This window comes from Canis lupus, chromosome 18 (assembly GCF_003254725.2).
Source record: "Canis lupus dingo isolate Sandy chromosome 18, ASM325472v2, whole genome shotgun sequence".
Lineage (NCBI taxonomy): Eukaryota > Metazoa > Chordata > Mammalia > Carnivora > Canidae > Canis > Canis lupus.
The window spans coordinates 52,857,316-52,882,303 of NC_064260.1; the positions used below are offsets into that span (position 1 = coordinate 52,857,316).

A 24,988-nucleotide genomic window follows, 5' to 3' on the forward strand; every position below is an offset into this window, starting at 1 on the left:
TCATTCAGCAGGTGTGAGGTGCTGGGGCTGCAAGGGAGATGTGGCTTAGATGGCTGAGATGCCCCAGGGAGCTGGGATACCTATGGTGACCTGACTCTGGGGCAGACCTGTCCAGAGGGTCAGGAAGGGGAACCAACAGGAACACCCTAGACTAGAATTGGGGTGGCTCAGCTTGCTGCACTAGGAGCAGAGAGGCCGAACAAAGCTGGGGGTGGCCCAGATGCCCTTTCTCAGCCTGCCCCTTGAGGGTGGCTCTTATCTGTAGAGCACAGTGTAGCCGGACCACAGCAGAGCTGCCTTTGATGCAGAGCTCAAGGGGGAGAGCATGAGTTGTACTTCAAACAGCGTTGGTCTGGGGAATCTAGGTCTCTGAGTCCTTGAATCATCCTCGCACCCACCCACCCACCCCTTGTGCACCTCCTTGGGCAAAGCCAGCCAGCAGGAGAACCCGGGCCTAGGAGAGACACCAGCCTGGAGCTCCCAGGATCCTTCCCTTCCTCCTGCTCCTGAGGCCCAGCCTCCTACCAGGCTTCTTGTTCTGGTCTCCAGACTGAGGCGGGTACACCCCTCCTTCCTTCATTCAGAGAATATGGGTGATGAAGACCCAGTTCCTGCCTCTAAAAGGGGCTCAGTGTATAGTGGGGGCAACAGGGATACAACACAGGCTGTAAGTGCCTTGATGGGGAATCCAAAGGGCTGTGGGCTGGTCAGGGAAGTCTTCCTGGAAGAGGCCTGCATGGGGAGGCCTACTTCCCTGCAGCATTTTCTGGTGGGGTGGGGGCTCACCTGTGCCTTTTCTTTTCTTTTCTTTTCTTTTCTTTTCTTTTCTTTTCTTTTCTTTTCTTTTCTTTCTTTTCTTTTCTTCTTTCTTTTCTTTTCTTTTCTTTTCTTTTCTTTTCTTTTCTTTCTTTTCTTTTTTTTCTTCCAAAGATTTTATTTATTTATTCATGATAGACATAGAGAGAGAGAGGCAGAGACACAGGCAGAGAGAGAAACAGGCTCCATGCCGGGAGCCCGACGTGGGACTCGACCCCGGGACTCCAGGATTGTGCCCTGGGCCAAAGGCAGGCGCTAAACTGCTGAGCCACCCAGGGATCCCCACCTATACCTTTTCTTCCGGGCTCACGGACCTCCATTCAGGCCTCCTCAAGGGGCCTTGTGGGCCAGGATTTGGGGCAGTGGGACGAACCTGGACAGACCTGGTTCCAACTGTAACCTCTGCCACCGTGGCCTCGGGCAAGCTCCTTAGATCTAGGCCTCAGTTTACTTGCATGAAAATAGGAGTAAGTGAAGATGGAACATGGTGACATATGTCTGGTGCCTGGCACTGTCCACATGTGCTGCCTTACCCCTCACAGATGGGCGCCCCTTTAGGAAATCCCCCTTAATTATGAAGTTCCAGATCTGGGCGGCCACCCGGGAAGGAAGCACATTCATTAGGAAACCCAGGCATACAGCCCGGCCATGCCAAGCAGCTTCCTGAGCCAGCTCCCGAGGACCACGGCCTCGCTGAGAGTGCATCTCCCTCGCCTTCCTGGTGACAGGTTCCATCTGCCAGCCCCTGAGGAGTCGCTGATCGGGGAGGGCCTGCTCAGGGACCTGCCGTCCCTGATGATGGGCTCTCCCGCAAGCCTTTCACCCCAGGCTTGTAATCTCAGCTTTAAGGAGGATTCTAGTCCCTTTCTCCCACCCCACCACAACTAATCCGTTTGCCAGGGCCCCGTTCCAAGAGAAAGCTAATTAAAGAATTTTTGCTCTTGGCTCAGCCTGGACTTTGAAGATTCCCCTTGGTCTTCCTGAGTATCTGAAAACAGGTGGAGAAGAGGGGTGTCAGAAAGGGCATCGGATAAGCCCCCGGTAGTCTCCGTAATAGGCTTAATCCCCCCAAAGCCAGCAGGCATCAAATAGTCCTTCACCCCCCACTGCAGAGAAGGGACTCGGAGGAGGAGGACTTGGTGACCTCGTGAGCCCCAGACTGCAGAGGGCTCCCTGTCCTAGCTTCCCGTGAATGCCAGGCTGTGTATTCCCCGAAGTTTTGGGGGGCCAGGAGAGGGGAAAGGCAGGACATGAACCCCTTGCTGCATGTGCTCCAGGGCAGTGAAGGGCACAGGTCCCAACCCAAGGCTGTGGCAGCAGCTTTCATGTAGCTCAGTAGCACAGGCTCCCTCCTTCCTGCCCCTTCCCTCTGGTGCCCTGCCTGCCCATGTCTTTCCTCTCAAGAGCTTGTTTGCCTCTCAGAGATTTTAATCAACCAACCACAAATATTACCAGTAGAACGAGAGCTCCACAAGGCAGGGACCTTTGGGGTCCCACTCATTGCAGTGTCCTCCATTTGGGCAGGGCCTGGCGCATAGTAGGTGCTCAATAAACACTTGATTGTGGGGTTGGCCACCAGGTCCTGAGACAGAGGTAGTTTCTGCTCTCACAGAGCTTATACCATTGCTGCCTTTGCAAGATGCCTGCGGGGTCTTTAGGGGATCACTGGGCTCCCCAAATGGGGTGTGGGATCTTAGAGCCTGTCTCCCTGTCACTCTGAGCTTTGGCCAGGCCTGGTATAACCCTGGGGAGAGTTGGGGCTGTCTGCTACCACCCCGGCTGGCTTCTGCTCCCCCATTTCCCTCTGCAGGGCCGGGGGGCAGGCAGCATTTAGACCCGCAATTCCCTATGTAGGGACCTCGGGGGGCACTTGCTTGGATCACAGAAAAAAAAATGACAAAAACCTGCCAGTGAATTCTGGGTGGCAGTAAATTACTTAACACCTGAAACAGGTTGAAATGTGGCCACTGTGGCTTTTAATAAGCCCATCTCTGATGCAGCCGCTTCCGCGAGGAGCCGGCCAGGTCTCTTCTTGGAGGCATAATTTCATCGCGGTCCAGGTTTGGCAGCAGTGCAAATAAGATTTCACTTCCCCTGTAAATCTCTGAGGGGGAGCGCCAGGATTTCATTTGTGCTGTCAGTTAGTGGCTTGAGAGAGCCTATTTACTCTGCCGTGGGAGGAGAGGGTCCTTCGGAGGTGCCAGGTGCTGGGTGGTGGCGGGCCCGTGGGGAGGCAGGTGCTGAAGCGGGCCTGGGGCATGGTGGTGAGGAGGGAAAGGCAGCCAGCGTCAGGGCCGGCCTGGGAGCATACTTTGTTTTGGACGCCCAGAAATAGGTGAGCAAGCTGCACCCAGATCTACTGATGGAGTGTTTTGGGGTTGACTGGGTGTCCTCTGCTCCATCTGTGGAACCTCCTAAGGGTACTAAGAACTGGCCAAAGAGCTTAGGTGTGAGGGGTGCAGTTTGGGGCTTGAATTCCTTCCTGGGTTTGATTGCTTCTCTTTCAGGATGCTTGGTGAGGCCAGGGTCGCTCTGACCCCCACCGCCCGGGAAGTGGAGGCACAGGAAGGGGGAAGTTTCTGGAGCCTGGTGGTGGCCAGGTAAAGGCAGGGTCCAGGTCCAGGGGTCGTGGCTACTCTTTCTTTGTCCCATTTGAACTAGAACTTTTAGTCCTGGATCTGACCAAACAGGTGGAGTTGGATGTATAAAGCCAGGGCCCTGGGGTTATCCCTTGGCCACAGGGCAGCCATTTGGGGTCTCACCCCATACCTGCCTGTAACCCCAGTGTCTGTGAATCCTGAGATGTCTTTGGGGAGAAGAGGTCCAGAAGCTGCTTGGCTGCAGGGCAAGGCAGGTGCTGAAGCAGATGGGGCAGGGGGGTCAGTCCCCATCTCCCAGTGTCCATTTGGAGATATGGTAAGAGACAGGGGTCCTCAGGGTCAGTGGGTCCCCTCTACCACCCAGAACTCATGCCAGCTTTGCTTGCTCTCCTGGGAGGACGGGGCTCACTTTCTCTCAGACCACTTACTCCTCGTCAGAAAGGGTTAGTTATGTCTGGAAGATCTTTTTTTCTATAGACCCAAAGTACAGATCCTGGAGCCTCCCCGACAGGTCCTGATGGGTCCCTCCTATGACCCAACCTCATCTGGGTTTCCAGCCCCTGAGGGCATTTATTAAAGCCTGAGGTGCCCCAGCCCCTTGCCCTGTCCTCTTGAAGCTGAAAGCTTGGATCAGCTAGACATTGCCCCTAGCGGGTTTCAAAGAGCAGCTGCAGACTTTGGCTGTCTGTGGTTCGAGGGGTCTGTGGAACAGGCGCCCCCAGCCCCATTTGGATGCTTCTCCTCTGTGTTGCTGAGATACCTGAGCCTCCTTGCAAGAAATGCCAGCGAGCTCAGTGCTGGTGGGCCAGGGATGCTGAGTAAACCCCGGGGGCGGGCATGCCAGTGTTGGGGGGCCTGCACTCCCTGGACAAGCGGAGGGGCCCCCAGCATTCTGTACCCTCCAAGGAGGCTCCAGCACACATTAGCAGGGTCAATGCTGCCATGATTGTGAAAGTAAGAGCAGTGAGCTCTTATCATGCACACATTTTACAGAGGGTAACACTGAAGCACAGGAGTAAGAGGCATAGCCCACTTCTGAGGGACTCCAAGGCCCTCTCTGAGGAGCCCCCCAAAACAGCAATGACATTAATCCAGTTGATCCCAAGTGCATGTGACTCTGAACCCTCCCCGGGCAGAAAGTTCAGTAGTTCTAGGAGCTGAGGAACAGTTTCTCCTGCCCCAGCTTGAAGAGAACCCCGTGGGTGCACTGGTTTTGGAGCTACCACTGTGTATGGAGTACGATGAGCTAGGGACAGGCCCATCTGTGCCTCGTCCTCTGCTCCCCACTCCCCCTGCCCTCCTCGTGGGAAGAGGGGTGCAGGGGAGAAGTAAAACTGTCAGATTACTGGGACGCTGGGGCTGCCAAGGGCTGCCCCTCCTGGGACTCAGCATCGATCAGTTGATCAGTTGGCGGATTGATTTACTGGTGTTTATTGACTCACCCTTCACTTCACGTTTACGGGTGCCTCCTGTGTACCAGGCAAGTGCCCTCTGGGGACTGGAAGGGGTGCCAGCTAGGGGCCCCCAGTGAGGGAGGGATGGAAACTGGTCACCTGTGCAGTGTGGGGCCCGGGGTGGAGCCGGAGGGGACAGCCTTTCCAGACACAGTCCCCCAGTGGAGGCTTCCAGGCAGGGCCTTCATGGGCACCCTGAGCCCAGAGATCACAAGGCCCAGACTGGGAGCCTGAGTCAGGGCAGGCCTGCCTGGGGAATTACTGGTGCTCAGTGTGGCCAGAGGCTGGGCTAGCGGACGGCTACCGTGCTTAGGGATACGGAGGAGGCTGAGCCTTTGCAGACGGAGGTCCAGAATTGGACTTATCTTCCTGTTCCCTGCTTCGGGCCTTCTCTCTTGCTCTCCCTCCTCATCTGAGGAAACATCATCAGTGGAAACATGGCTCCACGGAGAACCTCCCCACCGGTGGGCTGGGGCTGGGCCCCCATCTCCTCTTCCTCCATGAGGCAAGAAGGATGCCCCATCTCAGCCCTAGCACCCAGCAGGCCCTTTGTATGTATTTACCGACTGCCCGGCTGACTGTGCTCTCAGATTGCTTGGCAGCCCTGGAGAATGGGTCTCATGTAGGAAAGGGTTGAGTGGCCTCCTGAGCGTTCACTGTGTGCTGGCGCCTAGGCAGGGGTTGGGGAACAGACTTGGCCCTTTCCCAGAGGCCACATCAGGTGCTGCTCTTTGGCGTGTTCTCTCTTGTCTGGCTCCTACCAAGGTGAGAGGTGAGGACTAGGAGTTGAGGAGAAAGAGGGGCCTGTGTCACCTCCGCAGAGCCACCCGCCACCAAGGCATGTCGAGAAATAACTGCTTCCTTGGAATATGAGGAAAAACTCATTAACCCATATCCAGACACACATTCGGATTTAAGGCAGAAGTAATGAGTTATTTTATGTTAAATTTAGCAGAAACTGCCATTGTTTTCATGGAAAATCATCATTTTTTCCTTTCCCCTCAATGGTATGAGATACCACATAAGGCTTAGGGAGCTGTGAATGTTAGGGTGCCTCTAGGGGACAAGGGGTGTCCGGGTGGGTGGGGAAGGACCCAGGCCAAGTGTTCAGCAGGTGGAGGAATGGCACGTGTCCCCAGCGCCCATACAGTTCCAGCCCTACCTAGGTGTGCACGTGATTGCTAGAGCTCTCGGGACAACCTGCAGCTCCCATGAATACCAGCTACGTGGAGACCGTCTCGGTTGGATTTGGCCTTCAGCCAGCAGTCCACCTTCCCAGGGCCTATGGGGTGGGGTCAGAGGTCCCCCTAGACGGCTGTGGATTCTTTATTTTGATCCTCGATGGTGCTCCAGGGAACTTAGCCCAGAGTGTCTATCCCGCCTGGCAGCCACTCCGCTGGTGGGCCCCAACAGCAGAGCTGACCTCGGAGAGAGGGGGTGGGGCTGGGGGAGGGGTACAGGCAGTGGAGACCACATGTGCTGCAGACACCTGGCCCCTGGCACACCAGACCCCAAGCCGAGTCAGTAGCCAAGATGACTGTAAAAGTTAAATCTTTCTATTTATTTCAAGAAAGGACAAGGAAAGTGGACTTGGACATTTTATATGAAAACAGACAAACAGAAAAAAAGGACCAAGTAGTTAATCACATTCATCTCAACATTGAAGTTTCAAGGCACCTACAAGGAGGCCAAAGGGCGGTTCGCAGTGCACTTTGGTTTGTGTTGTCGTCGTGGTGGGTGTTTGTGGGTCTTGGTTTTCTGAAAACCCCTGTCTGGTGGTGAGGTGGGGAGTGAGGCAGGCAGGCCCGGGTTTCAGATGGCAGCAGGCAGCAGTGGGAGTCGTCCCATCACTCAGACCCCCGAGAGATTGCTTTACCTTTCAGAGAAAAAGGAAAAAAAGACAAGGAACGGGCGGCCGAGTGGCCTCACAGGGCTGATTCAGCAGGCGAGGAAGGCCGGGGCTCAGGGGAGCCCAGGAAGACAGAAGGGGCCTTGGTCCTGGGGCCGGCCTCCCCTCCCCCTCCCCTAGCTATTGTTTGGCCGGGAACCCTGCCTTCTGCAGCACAGGGAGCCCCACTTCATTCTCCAGGGTCCGCCAAGGATCTCTCCTGGGCCGCCGCCTCCTTAGACTGCTGGAAATAGATCCCACTGAGCGAAGCCTGAGTGGCTCCAGAAATCTTTACAATACCAAATGAGATACAAACAACCTTTTAACATCCCGAGTGGGAATTGCTGTCCGTGGCTCTTAAAAAAAATGTTCACTCTGCAGTGCTTATGCGTGGAGTTTCTTTACTTTTTTCCTTTACCTCCCTGTTCACACCTGCCTGGTGACATTCATAATTAGCAGGTGTCCACTCCTGTAGCTGAACCAGGCACCCGAGCCATCTCTCTGGCTTACCTGCATTCGCAACCCCACAGCCTCCCCCAACCTGCCATCTCTCTCCCTGTCAGATGACAAACCTCCAATGCTGGGCTATTTGGCTTCCTCCCCACCACTCTCAGCATCTCTTTATGAGCTGGAAGGCACCAGGGCCCTCCATCCAAAGAATCCCCCCATGCTGCAGCCTGGTGGGTGGCCCTGGACGCCAGGGTGGGTTTCTCAGCTGGGTTGAGTAAAACAAAAACAAACAACAACAACAACAAAAACCCACAAAAAACCCTAAGGCCAGTTTCAGAGGTTTGTGCCTTCCTCCTGGGTATCCAGAACCTTTCGAAAACTGGACCAGCCACGCTCTGAACATGTGCCCTGCATGGGGCAGGTGACAGGTGCCCCAGATGGTCTGGCTCAAGGGAGGTGAGCATGTCTGCTTCTGCTTTGATTGTCAGGTTCCAGTTGCATTGGTTTTCTGTCTTGAGGAGAAAGCCTGGTTAGTTCTTCCAGGTGAGTGGCTCTGAGAGCAAGGATTTTGGATGGGAGTGTCAGACAAGGTGAGACACCCAGTTCTCTGCCCTTCTCGTTACCCGCGTGAGGCTCAGCTCGGAGAGAGGAAACTGAGTCACCCAAGCTTGCTGTTAGATCTTGCCCAATGGCTGGATTTGCCCCTCAGGCTCACAGCTGGTGATCAGTGGGTCCAAAGGACAGCAGAGTGAGATGCTTCTGGGAGGAAAAGCCACTGAGAGGAGCCCCTCTCTGGGCTGGCTGCCGGCGAGGCAGGTGCAGGATAGGAGGAAGGCCATTGCCAACAGATCTGCCTAGGCTCTTTGCACGAGCCCAAGGGGGCAGACAGCAAATGAGGAGGACAAGAAGTGAAGGGAGACTCAGAAGAGAGAAGCTAGAACTCCTCTGTGTGACCCAGCACAGAGGAGCACAGGGACCTGGCATCTTGCCAGGGTGGCTGCTCACCCTGATGGCCATAAAAGAGATTTAGGGGTGGTGACAGCAAGGACCTTCCCACAAGGACTCTCCAAAACTCCAGCTTTTGGGTTTTCAGGTGGAAATGGGGGCGGTGTGGGAAAGACAGGGGCCAGGGCACTGTGGTGGCCACAGGGGCCTTAGGGGCTAGCTTTGCTAGGAAGTGGGGGCCCGGTCAGCCCTCCACAGGCAGCCGTGTGCCCTCATCATGCCCACACTGCTCTCCTAGCAGAAGCCGGACATTTTTAGGAGAGACATGGGAGGGGGCAGTGACAGTGGTCTCCAGCAGGGAGACTGAAGGTCTGGCCTGTGCACAGTGTCTTCAGGGGTGACGTGAAGAAAGGGCTGGCCTTGCCCCACAGATTCGGGCTCTCGGGGCACACCTGCACACCCACTTGGTGGTGAGAAGCGGGCCTGACCCCAGTGACAATAGAACTTCCGAATCTAGAGAAACAATATATTTAAAATGCAGAGTGAGGGGAGGTGGGAGGGGACTCAAGAGCCAAGGGGATCTTTTTCTGAGTGTTTTTAGAGAAGCAAGTGTGGGTATTTCAGGCAAGTACTTGGACCATTTCAAAAGAAATGGTAAATGCTTGAAAACAGAGTGAAAAATGCCCCAGGCAGCCGTCAACCTGGCTGGGAAGGATGGATAGAGCCGGCAGCAGCGCCGAGTGTGGAGTGCGGCAGGGCGTGGGGGCGGGTAGCCGGGGGCACGCAGCAGGTGGGGGGGGGGCAGCCTGGGACCAGTACAGTGGGTGGTGGACCCTCTGACCAGACTCTAGGATGGAATGAGCGTGTCTGTGCTTCCTCTCCCGCTGCCTCTTGGACACCGAGGATGGGCATTTTGCAGCATCTCTGGTGGCACAAGCTGTGGGATGGCCCTGACCCAGGATTTTCAGGGGATACTGGTCATTCTGAGCAGCGCGGTAAACATCTCTTGATATGCTCCTTACAGGGTCCTGGGGGATGATACAGTAAGGGTAGGAACCAGGATCTTTTAGTCAAAGAACCAGGCCTTGGCTAAGGGTGGGAAAGATCTGCCATATCCCCATCAAGTACTTGAATGCTCCTGGTGACAGAGAGCTCACTGTCTGATTCCTTTGCTGGCTGAGTTTCTCTTCCCTGACCTTCAGTTTTCCCTTTCCAGTTGGCCCTGCTCCCCTTCACTGGCCATAGGGAATGAATCACAGACCTACCCCGGGACAGAAAGGAAGCAGAAAAGCACATCTAGAGTCTTACTAAGTGACTAGATCAGCTACTTCACCTTGCTCTTCACCCCTGAAGGGAGACAGAATCTGGAGGGGGGTGGGGGAGTCCCTGCTGGGGGCTGGGACAGCTCCTGAATGACCTGTGTGGGCCCTGGAACCCTCCCTGTCCCCAAGGTCTGAGCACAAGGCACGTGATTGAGGCAGGACTGCCTTCCCTGAGAACAGTGCTGGAGTCCAGGCTCCGTCCAGCCCAGCCTGTTTCTGAGTGCTCTGGCCTGTGCGGTGTCAGCCTCGCAGACCCCCGGCTCCTCCTGGGGGCTGTGCAGGGGCAGCCTTCGAGCCAGGCTGGAAAATCCCTGCTTTGCACACTGCCACTGGGGGCAGGTTTGTAAAATGCAAAAAATCCCCCTTTCCTTTCACCTCCAAGGAGTTTAATCTCTTCTAATCAATTTAGCAGACTCGCTTGGTTGTAAACGGTAATGATTTGCATTTTTGAGCCTTTTTATGCCTCTTTAAGAAAAAAGATGCCTCCTCTGTCTGCCTTCTGGAAGGCCTGTGCAGGGCTGTGAATTGCTTGTTAGCACTCACCCTGGCACTGATCCAGCGCCAGGCCTCCGCCCGTCACCTGCTACTGATCGAGCTCAGGGAAGGGACGTGGGCATGCAGGTCCCCCACAGCTGACGCTGGCTGTGCTCCTGGCCCTGAAAGCAAGGTCCCGTCCTTGGGGATGCAGGCCACTGGGCACCCCAGGACCCCTCCTTCCAGCAAACACCCCAGCTCTCTCCTGGTTGTCTCCCCAGCCCCGTTGCTCCCTGTCTGCCGCATCCAATTTTCCTTGTTGTATTTTTCATAAGCTTGAGGCTCAGAAGCCCCGTCCTCCTCCCTGGTGTGTTCTGCAAGAAGCAGATTTCTGGAGTAGAGAGGGCTGGCGTTGGGACTTGAGCTGCCACTGGCGGGCTGGGGGAGGTGCCCTCTCCTCCTGCCTCGGCTCCAAGAAAGTGAAGGAGGGAGGCTCAGGTGCATCCTGGGCATGCTGCCCGGTGCTTCTCCAGGCCCCGTCAGCCACCTCAGACCCCACAGGGATCCTCACCTGGCCTGTCCCTCCCAACCTGGGCCTCCATCACCTGCTGTGGATCAGCGAGCACCTTCCAGAATCAGTGGTCTTTGGAGCCTCCAGCTTTTCTGGCTTCTCTGAAGCCAGACTCCTGCCTCAGCCCAGCCTCCACTTTGCAGAAGGGGTAACAGAGGCTGTGGATTTACAAAACATGCTTTCCCTCTGCCTCTCTGGAAACCCTTCCTGATCCCTCCTCAAGTGCTGCTCCTGGTGGGCCTCCCTGGGCCCCTAAGGGAAGGAGGAGGAGGGAAGGAGATGAGGCACAAGGCAGACATGGGCTCTGGGCTCTGGTTGGGGAAGCCTGGCCTCTCCACCAGCCCCAGCCAGGCCGTCTTCCTAGCCGGGGTCCCTCCCCTGCCAGCGTCACTTGGAGCCAGAAAGGGCCAGTGCCCCCGCTCCTGCCCCCAGACCTGGCACCCCACTCTGGGTGGGGAGGCCCTCAAGTCAGCCATGTGACCGCTATGTTCCTGTGGAGGCGGCCCAGGAAGCTGGAGCCAATTTACAGAAGATGGAGCCTTCCTCGGGGAGGCCTCAGGAAAAGGGAAGGCGAAAGAGGAAGAAAAGAAGCTTTTGATGCACATCATGTCTGCGGAATTGAGTATGACTAATTAATAGATTTTATTCTTAGTAATCTCTTAAGCATTCCATACATTGGGCCCCACGCCTGAGCTGAGCTTACAAGAGGCCTCATTCGCAAAATGCAAATGACTCGCCTGGCCCTGCTGCCTCCCCTCCTGCCTTGCCTTTTCTCCCCCTTCTCTCTCTCTCTCTCTCTCTCTCTCTCTCTTTAGGGGAAATTTAAAGCAAAATTGCCATGTAATAGAAAAGAGATTCTAATCACCACATCTAATTACGAAGGGTAAACCACTTAACCAAAGAAGTGTCATGGGCTCTTTTTTTTTTTTTTTTTTTTTAAAAACTTAAGACCTGCTATAAATGCCACAAAATACACTCATCAACACTGAGGCCAACAAGGTTGTTCTGGCTAGTTAGAGGCTGCCGGGGTCAGGTCGGCTGCCCGGAGAAGGGAGATGCCAGACAGAAGTGGTGGCCTGGGTGCCGGGCTTGTCTTCCAGGGCCCTGTCCTCACTTTGTGCATCAGGGGCTGGGGGAGGCTAGGCATCCTGCTGCATCTCTATTCTTGTGTTATGAGGACACTCAGAGGACTTGGACCAGGAGAGGACAGGGCTGCAGAGGAGACCTGGCTTCAGGTCCCCTCCTTGGCTTGGGGAGCTGTGAGGTGACAGACGTTCGGGAGCTCGTGCTCAGAAAGGACTCCAGGGGGGATGTCTGATGCTGAGGGCAGGAAAGGTGAGAGCAGACCCACTATCCTCAGCTCTCACAGGGCAGGAGGATGCCTGCAGAGAGCCCACCCACCGTGAGCTCCTGCCTGAGCCCCCCAGGGGAGCAGGAGACCCCTATGTCCTCAGGCCCAGGTGGGCCTGGCCTGCCCTGTGCTGTGGGGATCACGGAGGCCTGAGGCCTTTCTACCCTTCACTGACTCCAGGGCCACCTCATGTTCCCCAGATGCCTTCCTGACCTCTAAGGGGATGATTTGACCCCCTCCTGGTGTCAGGAGAAGAAAGGAGGACAGATTAAGATCAGGGGGCACCAAGCTTGTAGGCAGTGGGAACTTGGGGGCTGTGGTGACGGGGACACCAGCAGAAGGCATGGGTGGTGCCGTGAGGGAGGGGACCTCGGGCTTCTTTCCCTCCCCCCTCTTCCTGAGCCACTGCCCCACATCCTCTCACATCCTCTGCTCTTCTCCAAGCTGCCCTAACGGCTTGTATCAGGGGTGCCTGAGGCCAAAGTGAGGCAACCTCCACAGAGACGTAAATTTAAGGCTTGGAAAAATCTCTCTCCTGATCTCATTGAACGAGAAAATGATTCAAGTGGGCCAAGTCGGGGGAAGGCTTAGTTTGGAGCGAAGTGTGTCCATGCCTCGCGCCTCCACCGAAGGCTTGGGGGAGCCGGGTTCCCGTTGGAGGATGGGGGTGCCTCTTCTCCACCCTACTTGCACAGCCCTGTGGCTATTCCTTTCGACCCCGCCATTCCCTGAAGGGGCCGTCACATCTTTTCATGGCCTGTGAGTGGCCGGCCTCCCGCAGCCCGTCCTGGCAGCCCTGTGACCTCCGGCCAGCATATGCTTCCTGACTTTGGCTTTTGGCAAAGCCTTTGAGGCCTTTGAAACCACCACCAGAAGCCAGCCACCTTCTTGACCTCCCCTGCCCTCGGGCCAGTGTCTCTGACATGGCTCTTCCCTGGTGCCACACTGGTGGCACGTTGATGGGTGGTGGCCCAAGCTCCCCGAGGGCCAGGGATGCAGGAGACCACGGAACCCCAGGCGCCACTCCTCCCTTCCTTCCAGCTTTGCTGTCATCCTTTCATTATTGTTTTAATCTCATGGCCCACCACACCACACTGCCAGCTGATAAATGATGGCCACACGGGTTCCAGGGGGAGGAAGTAAAACCAGGATTCTCCCGAGGGCACCGGTCAGTACCCTTTTGGAGCTGGCATCTCTGGAGGTCTGGTCTTCCCTCTCCAGAGCAGAGTGCCAGGGGCGGGTGCGGCCGAGTGCTCTGCGTTTGGGGGGCTGCTGCTGTCTCCCAGGGCTCTTCTGAGAATTTTCATGTCTTTTTCTGGGCTTTGTTTAAGCAGCCATGGAAACCATTAGGTCTAATCAGCTGATTAAAAAAAAAAAAAAAAAGTCCCTGTGCCAATTACCTGTCCCGGGAGGAAGCATACAGCAAGAGGAAACAGAAAGTCACTGCTGAGGTGACTGCATCTGTGTGTTGGGAGTTGGAGGGTGGCGGGGAGAGACACAAGGACATCGGCAGTCAAAGAAAGCTTTTCTCTGTATCAGAAAGGATTCTGGCCCAGCTCTGGCCAACCTGAGATAGGGTTGAGCTGAGAGCACCCCCTTCCCGGGGTCTCCCTGGCCACCCGACTGGGACAGAGACACCTGTGCCTTTACAAACAGCATTGTCCCCCATCCCAAACCCTCCCCCAACACGCTTTGTCTACTTACTCAGTGATTTCTAGGAGAAAGCAACATTTTCATGACTCTATTTTCTCAGGAAATTGTACGAACTGACCCAAGAAGTAGAAAGGACCGTATATGTGGCTCTATCTACCCATCTGTATTGAGAGACACGACATAGAGATCAACAGGGAGGTAGATGCACCTCCGAGTGGCTGGGAAACCGCAGCTCCCCTGGGGCTTCCACCGAGTGCTGAGTGCGGTGCATGGGACTGACGAGGGTTTTGGTATAGGAAAAAGAAAGTTCGCTTTTTTAATTGACTACACCATTGTTCAAAGAATGCAGTGAAAGGCGTGCTCTTTCTGCAAATCTGTAAGGGAAATGCTATGGAAAGAACGGGGAAGAGGTTTCAGGACACTATCTCCATAGCAAAAGATCTTTTCTTCCCTTTCTCCTTTGTGAGGAGCCTGAAAACCTTCCATCATGTCATGTCGTTGTCGGTTGTCGCCAACGAGAAGCTGGCAGCGAGCGAGAGCTGCGTGGGGGCTTCGAGTGGTGGCTGTTCTCTCTGACGGCTCTTTTGTGACGGCCCTAAACAGAGCATGAGGCGTACACAGATGCTGTACAGGTAGTATCTTTCCAGTTCAGGGGAAAAAAAAAACCTGACCCAACCCTTCCTGCCATATTATTTTTAGTTCTTCCCTCCCCAACTGGCATAATTTGGTATAAATTATGTCTTCAGCAACGTCAAATCCCCCTCCTACCTTCTATTCTTAAAAAAAAATTTTTTTTTTTTCACTGTCGTGTTCTATAAAATCATCAACCCTTCCCAAACTTTGCTTTCTGCTGAGAAAGTCATCATGGAATTTCTCTTCCTTGCTCTATGGGATGGCAGCGGGCTGGGCAAAGCCACGGCGTCGCCAGGCTGGGAGGAGGCGGCGGGAGCTGGGGCAGAGGTGGCCCTCGTGGCTGGCATCATGTGTAGGTGTAGTCTATGTCAGGGATGCCCCCATCCCGGTAGCCCCGCGTGGTGCCGTAGCCGATGGTGTGTGTGCCCTTACAGAGGCTGCTGCCATTGGAGGGGAAGATGGTGTGGACCACGTACTCCTCTTTGGCGCGGTAAGGGTTGATGGGCAGCATCTGCAGCCCGGGGCCCCGGATTTCCAGGATGGAATTATCCTTCTTGGTTCCTGACTCCATATAGTCATCCTTTTTCCGGCTGCCCCGATTGTAGGCCCGATCTCGGGTCAGCAGCTCGCCGGCCCGGTGCACGTACCAGCAGATGGCCCCCAGGACCAGGAAGAGGAATACGAGGGCCACAGCGCCACCAATGATGCCTGCCAGGGGCAGGCCCGCCATGGCATCCGCATTCTGCTCCTGGTTAAGGGTAGTAGTGGGGCCGTGGCTGTCTGCCGTCTCCGCCTTGGCACACACGGGCGTCTCGTCGGCCACGTAGGCGTTGCCGGTCTCCATGGTGACCATGCAGATGATGTAGGTGGACTTGGGCTCCAGCGCTGTCAACAGGTACTCTGTCTTATCCCCCTGCACCAGTGTCTCCGTGATGGAGCCCACAGCAGGGCTGTGGCCCAGGCGGAGCCAGCTGAGCCGGAAGGAGGAGGCCGGCAGTGTGGCCTTCCATGTGATGCGGATGGAGTCTGCCGTCAGCGGCTTCACGTGGATGGCCAGGGTCTTGGCGCCCTCGCCTGTGGCCATGGGGTAGTCGAGGCTGGAGTCAGGGAGGCGTAGCCCCGGCCTCTTGGCCTTGAGGGTGAAGAGCGAGCCCTGGGGTGTGGTGGCAGAGGCATGGTTGCTGGCCGTGGTCTTGGCAGCCGCGTTGGCTGCGCCCCCCTGGGAGCCCGTCTCGAAGCACTCATCCATCTCGCTGGTGATGTCCCTGATGGCCATGCCGCGGACCTTCTCGGGGCCCTGGCACATGAGGCCGCGCACATTGACCACGGCCGCCCGCGCCTGCACCCAGTCCCGCAGCCACATGAGGTTACAGCCGCAGAACCAGGGGTTGTTCCTCAGTAGCAGCTGCGCCAGGTTCTCCAGGTCGTCGAACAGGCCGCGGGGCAACGTGGTGAGGTTGTTGTTGGACAGGTCCAGGCGTTCCAGCTCGCGCATCTTGGCTAGCGTGTTGTAGGGGATGTGGCTGATGGCGTTGTCCTGCAGGTACAGCTTCTGCAGGTGGGCGCTGGGCAGGTTCAGGGGTGGGGCGGCCAGTGAGTTGCGCACCAGTGACAGCTCGGTGAGGTTTTGCAGGCGGCTGAATGTGTCGTCGGCAATGCGCTGGTTGGCCAGCAGGTTGCCATCGAGCACCAGGCGCCGGAGGCTGTTGAGGCCCTTGAAGGCGTGAAGCGGGATGGTGGAGATGCGGTTGTCATCCAGCCGCAGCTCCTCCAGCGTGCGGGGCAGTCCCGAGGGGATGCTGCTCAGGTGGTTCCGGCTCAGGAAGAGCAGTTTGAGCTGCTTGCTGTCGGCAAAGGCATCCTCTTCGATGCTGACGGTGGACACAGAGTTGTCATCCAGATGCAGCTTCTCTAGCAGTGGGATGCGGGCCAGTGAGTCCCTGGCAATTGTGCGCACGTTGTTGTCCTGTAGGTGCAGCTCCCGCAGGGAGCGGGGCAGGTTGACCGGGAACTCGTCCAGGTCATTCTCGTACAGGTAGATGACCTGCACATTGACCTTGGTCTTGAGGTCCTGGGGGATGCCAGCATTGTTGATCTGGTTGTTCTGCAGGTAGAGGGTGGTGGCGTCGTCGGGGATGTCAGCAGGGATGGAGGTAAGTCCCCGGTCGTTGCAGTAGATGAAGCCATTGTCACAGCGGCACACTGAGGGGCAGGTGGTGCTGTCGATGACCTCCGTCAGGAAGGCGATGAGCCCGTAGCAGAGGAAAAGCCAGTCCCGCAGGTCCATGGTGGCCGTGGTCATCATGACAGTGGCTGTGACAGTGGCAGTGGGTGTGGTAGTGGCGGTGGTGGCCGGGTGTGCCACCACCATGGTGGATGGCTGGGGGGAGCCGGGCCCCGCCTGATCTGGAGCCTCAACACCTGCAAGGAGCATAAGACACGTAGGGTGAGAGAGCGAGTCTCGGCGCCCACCCGCCTGCCGCCAAGGGGTCGCCGCAGGGCAGAGGCCAAGCCTTGGGGTGCACACCCCGCAGCCCTTTCTGTGCCAGGCTTACATTGCAGGCGATCCTTGGGCTGAGGTCAGCCTCTAACGACATCTGGCTAATGCGAAATCTCATCAGGAGCAAAGATGTCTGTGAATTAGGCGGCTGCAGTGTCGGCTCCCGGATGGTGATTTCAAGCCTCGGGTGAGGTTAATTTAGTGAGAGCCACGCCGTGGTTTCTGTTTCTTCTTTTTGAGACTTCACACTAAGCCAGTCTTTATGGCTAATGCTAAAAAGTGGCTGGTCAGTGTTGATGGGATGGATTTAAGGCGTGTTTTATGGATTCAAAGCCACCATTTCTCACTGGAACAGAAACTCGCATCCCTATCTGGCTTGTACCCAGGGTCTGAGGGAGAAGCTCGTTTCTGTGAGAGGCCCGTGGGTTCAAAAGAAGGGGGGGGGGGTGTCAGTAGAACCTGCAAAAAAGAAGCCTGGCATTGCCACTGGTGAGCAGTGGAGAGCAAGGAGCTTCATTGTCTGGTGTTAAAACATGTCCCGTTTGTCACTCATGCATTTTACAGACAGAAGAATGAGGTGTCAACGGGATCACTTTCTTGTGTATTTACAGAAAACTCTTTTTATCTGAGGTGCCCTCCCTAGCTCTGCATTCTGTGTCGTGTGGGAAATTAATCCACACTTGCCCCCTTCCCCAATCGTGAAGCTTTCGGCTATTTTGGAAAAGAAAATTATCTGTATTCTTGCATTTAAAGAAATGATGCAAATAAAAGGAGGGAGGGGTCCATGCCAAGGGAATCGGCTGCAAGGTGTCGTTTCGGTTTTTGGAAATGGAAAAATTGCTGCATAGATTTTTCTCATATTATTTTGCTGTTCATAATGGTAAAAAAACCAATCAAAGAGAAATGATCTTTCAACCTCAGTTGAGAAGGTGTCTTTGTGCAACCGGCAAAGGTCTGCCATGTAACTCTAGGTTCACGAAGGCTTTGCAACGGTGGGACATAACCATTGCCTCCCTTAGCCTGAGCTGGCCCACCCGGGGAACTGAACACCTACCTCCATTTCTCATCCAACGTCAAACCTCTCCCTCGTCTGTCTCTCTCTATTGCAGAACTGCTCCTCTCCACCTAGCAAACTGTTCTTCATCCTTCAGGACCATGCTCACATGTCCCCTCCTCTGCCAGGTCTTCCTAGATAGTGGAGATAGAGCCTCTCTATCTCCATCCATCCATCGGTCCACCCATCCACCACTTGTCTATCCATGCAGCTATCCATCTTAGCCATCCAGCAGATCTTTGTGGAACACCCTTCATGAGCCAGCCTGGGTTCTAGCCCCTTGGGATCCCATTCTGCCAGGACAGTAGCTCGCACTATGATAAAGACTGCTCCTAGGGCTTTATGAGCATTTATGTCATTTAACCCTTCCAGCAAACCTGACGTCAATGCTCCTCTTCCCACTTAACAGGTGAGAAAACTGAGGCTCAGAGGCATTCATGCACTCAAGACCACTTGAGTGGTGGGGAGGAGCCCAGGCCAGAACCTTGGCCACTAGGCTCGTGGCGCCACATCTCATGCCCTTCTCTGTGGGGTGTTGGTTGCACTGGTGGGTAGTTAGTGTTTTAATGTCCCTGATGAAATTTTAGGTACTCAAGATGGGCTTATGTAGGCCGTGTGGCTTGGCATCAGCAACCACCCGAGGTGCTGAGCAAGGCAGGAATGCCTCCAGGCACTGCCCCCTACATACTCATGCACCATTTGCATTTACTGCGGCCTCTGGACAGCCAGCCCCAAGGCCTCCTGGAGTAAGCTCAGGCTTTGCCCATGGTTAACACACTAGCTGCGCTCAGGGCCTGTCAGGCAGGAAGCTTCATCCATGAGGTGGGCAGAGGACAGCTGGCTAGAAGCAAGTGAGGGCAAATGGGAAGGGTGCATGGGGTCTGTGCACAGAGCCAGAGGGGACAAGGCCTCGTGGAAAGCCGAGAGAAAGGGGGCCTGATGAGACCTTGCCCAACACTCTGGGCTCCTGAAGCCAGCTTAGGCACCCTTTTCTGAGCATCCGCTGGCTGGAGGGGCTGAGGACACTGCCTGCTTATTTCTGACTGCTCCTTTAACTCATCTCCTGGCCCAGGCTCTGGATCCTGAGCCCACTCACAGCTCTGCCTCGTGGGACTTGGAGAGGATCTTTGCTTCCTGCACTTGAGCTTGCTCTCGGGGGATTTAGCTGTCAGCTTTGTTTCCCTGACCTGGTGGCCCTGGCCCACTCCTGTCCTCTCATCTGCCTCCAGAGCCCTGTTGCACGCTGGTCTGCCCTCCTTCCTCTGTGTTAGCAAGAGTCATCCTATAAAATCTGGCTGGAACATGGGCATCCCAGGCTGCCTGGCCTTTATCTGACCACTGATCCCCTCATCTCTTTTTACATTTAGGACTGAGAAGGGCACTGGCCCAAACTACCCAAGAGGACAGGCTCAAAATGGGGCTGCTGCGTAGACCTGGACATGCCAGCCTTCAGAGGACAGGTTAAACCCAGGCACACGGGGGACCAGCCAGCCGGGTCTCACCCAGCCCCCTTCACAGAGGCATGTTTGTACTTGTGCGGGCTTATCATGTACACATGAAGGTTATGGAGCCTGGCTATCCCGTCTCAAGATGCTCAGGAGCAAAGAGGTGGGGCTGGGGCAGGTGCTGGGGACAGGAAGGCTCAGGTCTGCTCAAAGGCCACCTTGCCTCTGTCTCAGAGGTCCAGTCTGAATTCCTCCAGCAAGGGCCCCAGCATCTGGTCAGAGGACACACGCCTTCTCTGACCTGTCAGTTGCTGAGACCTGGCACATGGGGTACGTGTGGGCCTGGGCTTGGCCGTGTGGGGGCAGTGTCCTGAGCATGGCGCAGACTTGTTAAGGCCAAAGCCAAGGCCAGCCACCACATTCTCTGGCACACACATTAGTTCCTGGTGCCCGCTCAGCTCAGGGCCGCAGCCCTCAGCCTCCAGAAGCCCTGGCATCATAATAGAGTCTAAATTGCACCTTTCAGAGATGCCTGATGGATAACCAAGAAGCAGGTGGGAAGCAGGGACCCAAGGCCTTTCCCTTCCCCTGTCTGCAGGCCTCATCCATCTTGGCTGAAGCTCCCTCCACCGCCCCTTCCCCAAGGCTGCAGAGCAGGGCACAGCTTGAGGGGGGGGGTGGGGAGGAAGAGAGCATACCTTCTGGAAGAACCTTTAATTGCCCGGGGGCCAGGTGGCCTTTTTATTCCTTTGTTGTGTGTTTGATGGTTTATGTGGCCATCACATTAAACCTGGTAAATCGCCCGTCTTTTACGGGGTCACTTAATTGTTTTGTGGATTCCACAGACTTCAGCATGATGGAGTTCTGACCTGCCAGCTCCGTGATTGACAGTACGATCCTGCCCTCTGGGGCAGGGGAAGGGAGCAGAGAGGGGGCTCAGGGTGGCCATTTGCCAAGGGGGGACCTGGGGCATCATTCTTGGCATTCTCCATCAGTCACTGGCTCCTGCTGTCCTTAGGACAGAGAAACCTGGGTTTGAGTCCTGCCTCTGCCACTTCCAGGCTTCTGATAGGGACTCCTTGTCAATGGCTGTGATGCTGGGTCCCCACTCCTTCTAATTGTGTATCTTCAGCCCCATACCCCAAGCCACGGTAGAAGCACTGATCTACAGCTGGGGCACACAGAGCTGGCCCTTCAACACCAGGACCACTCTGTGTGACCCTGGGCTGCTCTCCAGCATCTCTCTCTCATGAGGAACTAACTCTCCAGGCCCAGGGAGGGGTGTGAATGGATGCAGCCCACAGCTCAGCTCTTGCCTCGGTCCCCTTGGAAGTCTGAGAGGCAGCCTACCCCGGTTCCTGAAGGCCCTGACCATCCTCGTGCTGCCTCTGGGCCTTTGTTCATGATCACAGGACACCAGTACACCCTCCCTTGCTCACACCTTGCCAGCTTCTACTCCTCCCCAAGACCTCAGCTTAGAGCCCCCCACCCCCAAGCTTTCTCTGATCCTCTGCGAAGCTGACCCCATGCTGGCTTTGCTTACAACCACTTCACTGGTGGGAGATATTTATCTGCCAGCTGGATGGAAGTGCTTCCCTGTTGGAGACCCCCTGGCCTGGTGTCTTCCCCAAATCCCATCAAGCTGGAGGCTGCCAGAGGCCCAGGGACTGCTGGGGGATCCACTTGGGAGCGGGGGTTGGAGTGAGGGTAGTTAGAGGACACAAGACCCAGCACACAAGGCCCAGCACAAGCCCTGGCATGCTGGGTAGGCATGATGTCTACTGCTTCAGGTTCTTGGCGCACCCTTAGACATGAGCACACCAGGGGGCTGAGCGTGTTTTTGGAAGGAGCTAGAGGTCCCAGGCAGGAGAGGGAAAGCAGGGCAGGCCTCCTCATACCCCCAAGCCCCCAGCTGCCTCATGTTCATCAATGAAGGGATGTCCTGATGCTGGGTTGGTCCCCTGAAGGGGGGGGCAGTCTCAGCCCCCACTTTAGGAATCAGAGAATTCCAGGTGGTGCTGACCCCGAGATGGAGGCATGTGGACTAGAATCAGGGAGGAGACAACAAAGCTAAGTTCGAACCTGGCCTCACCAGTTCTCGGCTGAGTGGCCTGTGGCGATGCCTCTCTGGGCCTTGGCCTCCTCATCTGTAACGAGCTGCCGGGAACCCCACTCTCTGGGGAGGACAACAGGAGAGGGGCTGTGTGGAGTGCCCAGCACAGGACTGAGTGGTTTTAGAAAGAAAGGCTGCTTCACTCTGTCCCGGGGAGGGACCCCGAGGTGCTTCTATGGCCCACTCAGCACAGCTGCCCACCTGTCTTGGTGGAGCTTCAGAAACAACTGAGCCAGGGAGCCCCTTGCCTTCCCCTTTCCTGTGTCCCTGCTGCCGGCCCTCTTCAGCAACAAGAATTCACTGTATTTTCCCTAAACCTTGCCAGGTCCTCAGGTCCTTCCTGGAAGAGCGGGGCCCGAGGCAGGAGCAAAGCGTACGGGGCAAACTGGAGTGAAAGGAGCCATGGTCTCCCCCCAGCAGGCAGGGAGCTTCACCTCCATACCTCTGTCTAAATTAACGAGGGGTCCCACACTTTCTTCCCCACCAGCCAGCACTACCTTCCCAGCTTAGCTACAAGCAGCACAGGAGGAGGGCCATAAGGCAGGGGGGCTGGGAAAAGCTCCCCTGCTGCCACCTCCAGCGAGCCCTCCACCCCCACTCCTGTAAGGCCAACAGCCAAGGGGGCCTGCCTGGGCTCAGTACAGCGGCTCCCCCTCCTGAGGGTAGCCTCAGGTCTCAGGCCTTCCTCTGTAAGATGGGACCATAAATGATCCACTTCCTTGGGTTTCGTGAGGATAAGCTATGTTCGTCTTAGCAGCAGGCAGCACTTCTGGGCAGGTCCAGATGGAACCAAGGGCCAGGGGGAGACCCTGGCATTTTTGTGTGAGCGCACTTTTTCCTAGCCCTAGTTCGGGCCCAGGCCAGCCGAAGCCCACTGAAGCCACCTGCTTCTGGCAGGGAGCCAGCTGCCATGACCCTGGAGCCCCTTCCAAGCCTGCCCTGCACAACAGTGCCCCTGCTCTCATCCCCTGGTGCCACTGAAAACTTATAGTAGAAGGGGGAGAGGGCTAGGGTGGTGGTGGTAGAGGATTCTTTTAAAACCTAAAGTTAATTATTTTTCTAATTTCATGCTGCATGCATTATGCATCAGCTGTTATCACTAGCAGTAATTGCAGACAGGTATGCAAATCCACTAAAAATGTACCTCGAGTTCACCTCACGGCGTAGGCCGTCTGGGCGGTGCCGGGCGGCAGGATGTCCTGAACTTCAGAGAATGCAAATCCCTTTCAAAAATAAGACTTTAAAATTGTGTCTTAGGAGGTTAATTATATTGATAACAGGGTTCGATATTAAACTATTCGGGGCCAGGAGGGGGTGGGGGGATGAAAGGAGACACGTGTAATTTTGTTTCTCTCTCTCCCCACATTATTGAATAAGATATTCCCGCACCTGATATTTCTGTCTGTCTGCGTGCATTTTTTAGTAAAGCTGCCTAGACTGTGGCTTCCTTTCTTTGGGGAAGGAAAAAGGAAAGGGCAGGGGAGTTTCAGAAGGTAGAAGTAGGGCTGGAGGGCCTTTATTTGGGGTGGGGGCAGAGGGAAGGAAGAAATAGGGCAGCCGGGAGGGAACCCCAGGGGTTTGTAGGGTCAGGGCTGCTGGGCCTCTGAGCAGCCAGCAGGATCCTGGCAGCCAGGGGCAGAGAGAGAGGAGCAGGGTGACCAGGAGAGGCTGGGGAGGGTGATGTTTGTTGATAATGAAGCAGAGGCAGGGAGCAGACTGGGAGCAGGCTGGGGGTGGGGCCCCCTGGGGCTCTGTGCACCCCCCACTGCCCTGTTCCTGGAGAGGCCCTCCCCCAATCATGTATCATGAGTGGATTCTCCAACCATTCACACTAGAATGTAAACTCCTCTAAGCCAGGATCTGTTCTGTCCCGTTCACCAGCCCAGCAGAGCCTGGCACAGGAGTGCTCATAAGCATCTGGTGAATGAATGAATGAGTGAGTGAATAAAGATGCCAAGGAAGGCCCCTGCCAATCTAGGTTTCTAGAAACCTAGAAACAGGGAGAGGGAGAGAAGAGGGAGGCTGGCACCCCTTCAGCCCCACCCCAGGAAGTGGTAGCCAGCCAGGTGCCCTTACCACGGCAGCCCAGGAAAGGAGAGGGACTGACTGGTCTGAATTGTACAGCCAGTGGTAGAGGAGCCAGACACAGCCCCAGGCCTGGACTCGCTGTCCAGTGCTCTCTCCTGCCCTTTCAGTTGCCTAGGGGGCCGTGCCCCACCCCAGAGGGAGACACCTGAGGAAGACTCCTGCCTGCCCCGCTGCTCATCTCGTCTGACATGGAGAGACTGACCTGGCATTGCCCAACTGCAGATCTACTTCCAGGCATTAGAGGCCAACCTCACTTTCTTAGAGAAGGCCCCTCCCCTCCCACCCCACAGATATGCACAAGGGTGGACCCTGTCCTCAGGACCCTGGAATGGGGGAGGCGCAGGACCTTGGAGATTATCTGCCTTTTTCACAGGGAAGGAAAAACTAGGCCCAGAGAGCAGAAGGGATTGATCCAGCAGCCCAGGACCCTCCTCCTCCCGGCACTGAACCCTCAAAGCCTTTCCCAGAGGTTTGGCACAGAGGGGATGATGATGCACAGTATCCAGCTCACACAGGGACTCCTGGGGCTGCCTCCCCTGCCAGCAGGTCTGCAGACCCCTCTAGCCCCATGGAGTGGGGCCCATTAGTGGCAGTGGCTGGCCAGGGGAGCCCCTGCTGCATGTTCAGTTCTTCGTGACCTCCTCTCCCCTCCAGCTGGCCGCTGCCCTGCAGGGCTTGCATGCCCAGTGTGCAAAAACAGGGAGCACATTCAGGGAGAGGAAGGGATATGCCCAAGGTCACACTGCGTACAACAGGAGGGAGAGGGCACAAACCCATATCTGCTTGGCCCCCGGTTTGTTTCTCTTTGCTTTTCTGCCCTGGGATGGAAGGAAGCTCCACAGCTCACCAGAGGCAGAGGCCCACACTGAGCAGATTCTCCATAAATATTAGGGGTGCAGGCCTAGGGAGCAGGAGCGGGCCCTAGGAATTGCTCCCCAGCCCCTCTTGGGGTCTGGGAGGTAAATAGGGACAAATGATTGGATAGTGGGGGACGCATGGTAGGAGTGAGCAAGGGGAGGCCAGGTGGGCAGGGGCTAAGCTCGGGCTCCCTGCGATCCTGACGCCTGTCGGCCCTGCTGCCGGGCTGGCACGCCTTTATAATAAATAACAGCAAATAGCCGTTCCGCAGGGCATCTTTCACGCCGGTGGCTAATAACACGGCTATTAATGCCCCCGCAGACGGCGTGCGTGTCGCGCCGGGCTGACGAATGTCCCGGGCCCTGGCGCAGTCATAAATCAGCCCCTCTCCTGGGGAAGCGTGCAAAGAAGTGTCATTTTCCATCTTGGTAATGAATTGGGGCTTCCCTACCCTGCCCTGGGTGCTGCCGCTAGAAGTTGCCAGGGATTTGTGTTTGGAGAAGCATGAGCCCTCCCTCCTGGCCTCGGGGGAGCCCAAAAGAGTGGGCACCGCCCCCCCCAGGCAGGACCCAGCTCCCCACCTGACCGGCCCTGGCAGTTCGGCAGCTCGCCAGCAGCCCACAGCTCCAGTGAGGAGGAGGGGCCCTCTGGCCTGCTGTGTGATCTTGGGACCCCAGCCTGCCACTCTCACCAACAGAGGGGCTGCACTGCAAGCCAGATCACTGTTGCCCAAGGCCAGCGGGCACAAGGCCTTTGGTGGTGGCTTTGGCTCA

At 56.2% G+C, this 24,988-nt stretch overlaps 2 protein-coding genes across 5 annotated transcripts in view; one reads left to right on the forward strand and one right to left on the reverse strand.

Annotated features, from left to right (window-relative positions):
• The window catches only part of MACROD1 (mono-ADP ribosylhydrolase 1), a 149,714-nt gene that overhangs the window by 29,766 nt on the left and 94,960 nt on the right, over positions 1-24,988 (forward strand).
• Positions 6,405-24,988, reverse strand: part of FLRT1 (fibronectin leucine rich transmembrane protein 1) — an 81,284-nt gene continuing 62,700 nt past the window's right edge. For 3 of the 4 annotated variants that reach the window (XM_049096697.1, XM_049096695.1, XM_049096696.1), the window contains one exon: positions 6,405-16,578. In XM_049096697.1, coding sequence (XP_048952654.1) covers positions 14,504-16,528 — 2,025 coding nt within the window. In that variant the 5' untranslated portion in view covers positions 16,529-16,578 and the 3' untranslated portion in view covers positions 6,405-14,503. Of the gene's footprint in view, positions 16,579-16,712; positions 18,184-24,988 lie in introns of those variants that run through there. The other variant, XM_025446100.3, reaches the window with a different exon arrangement.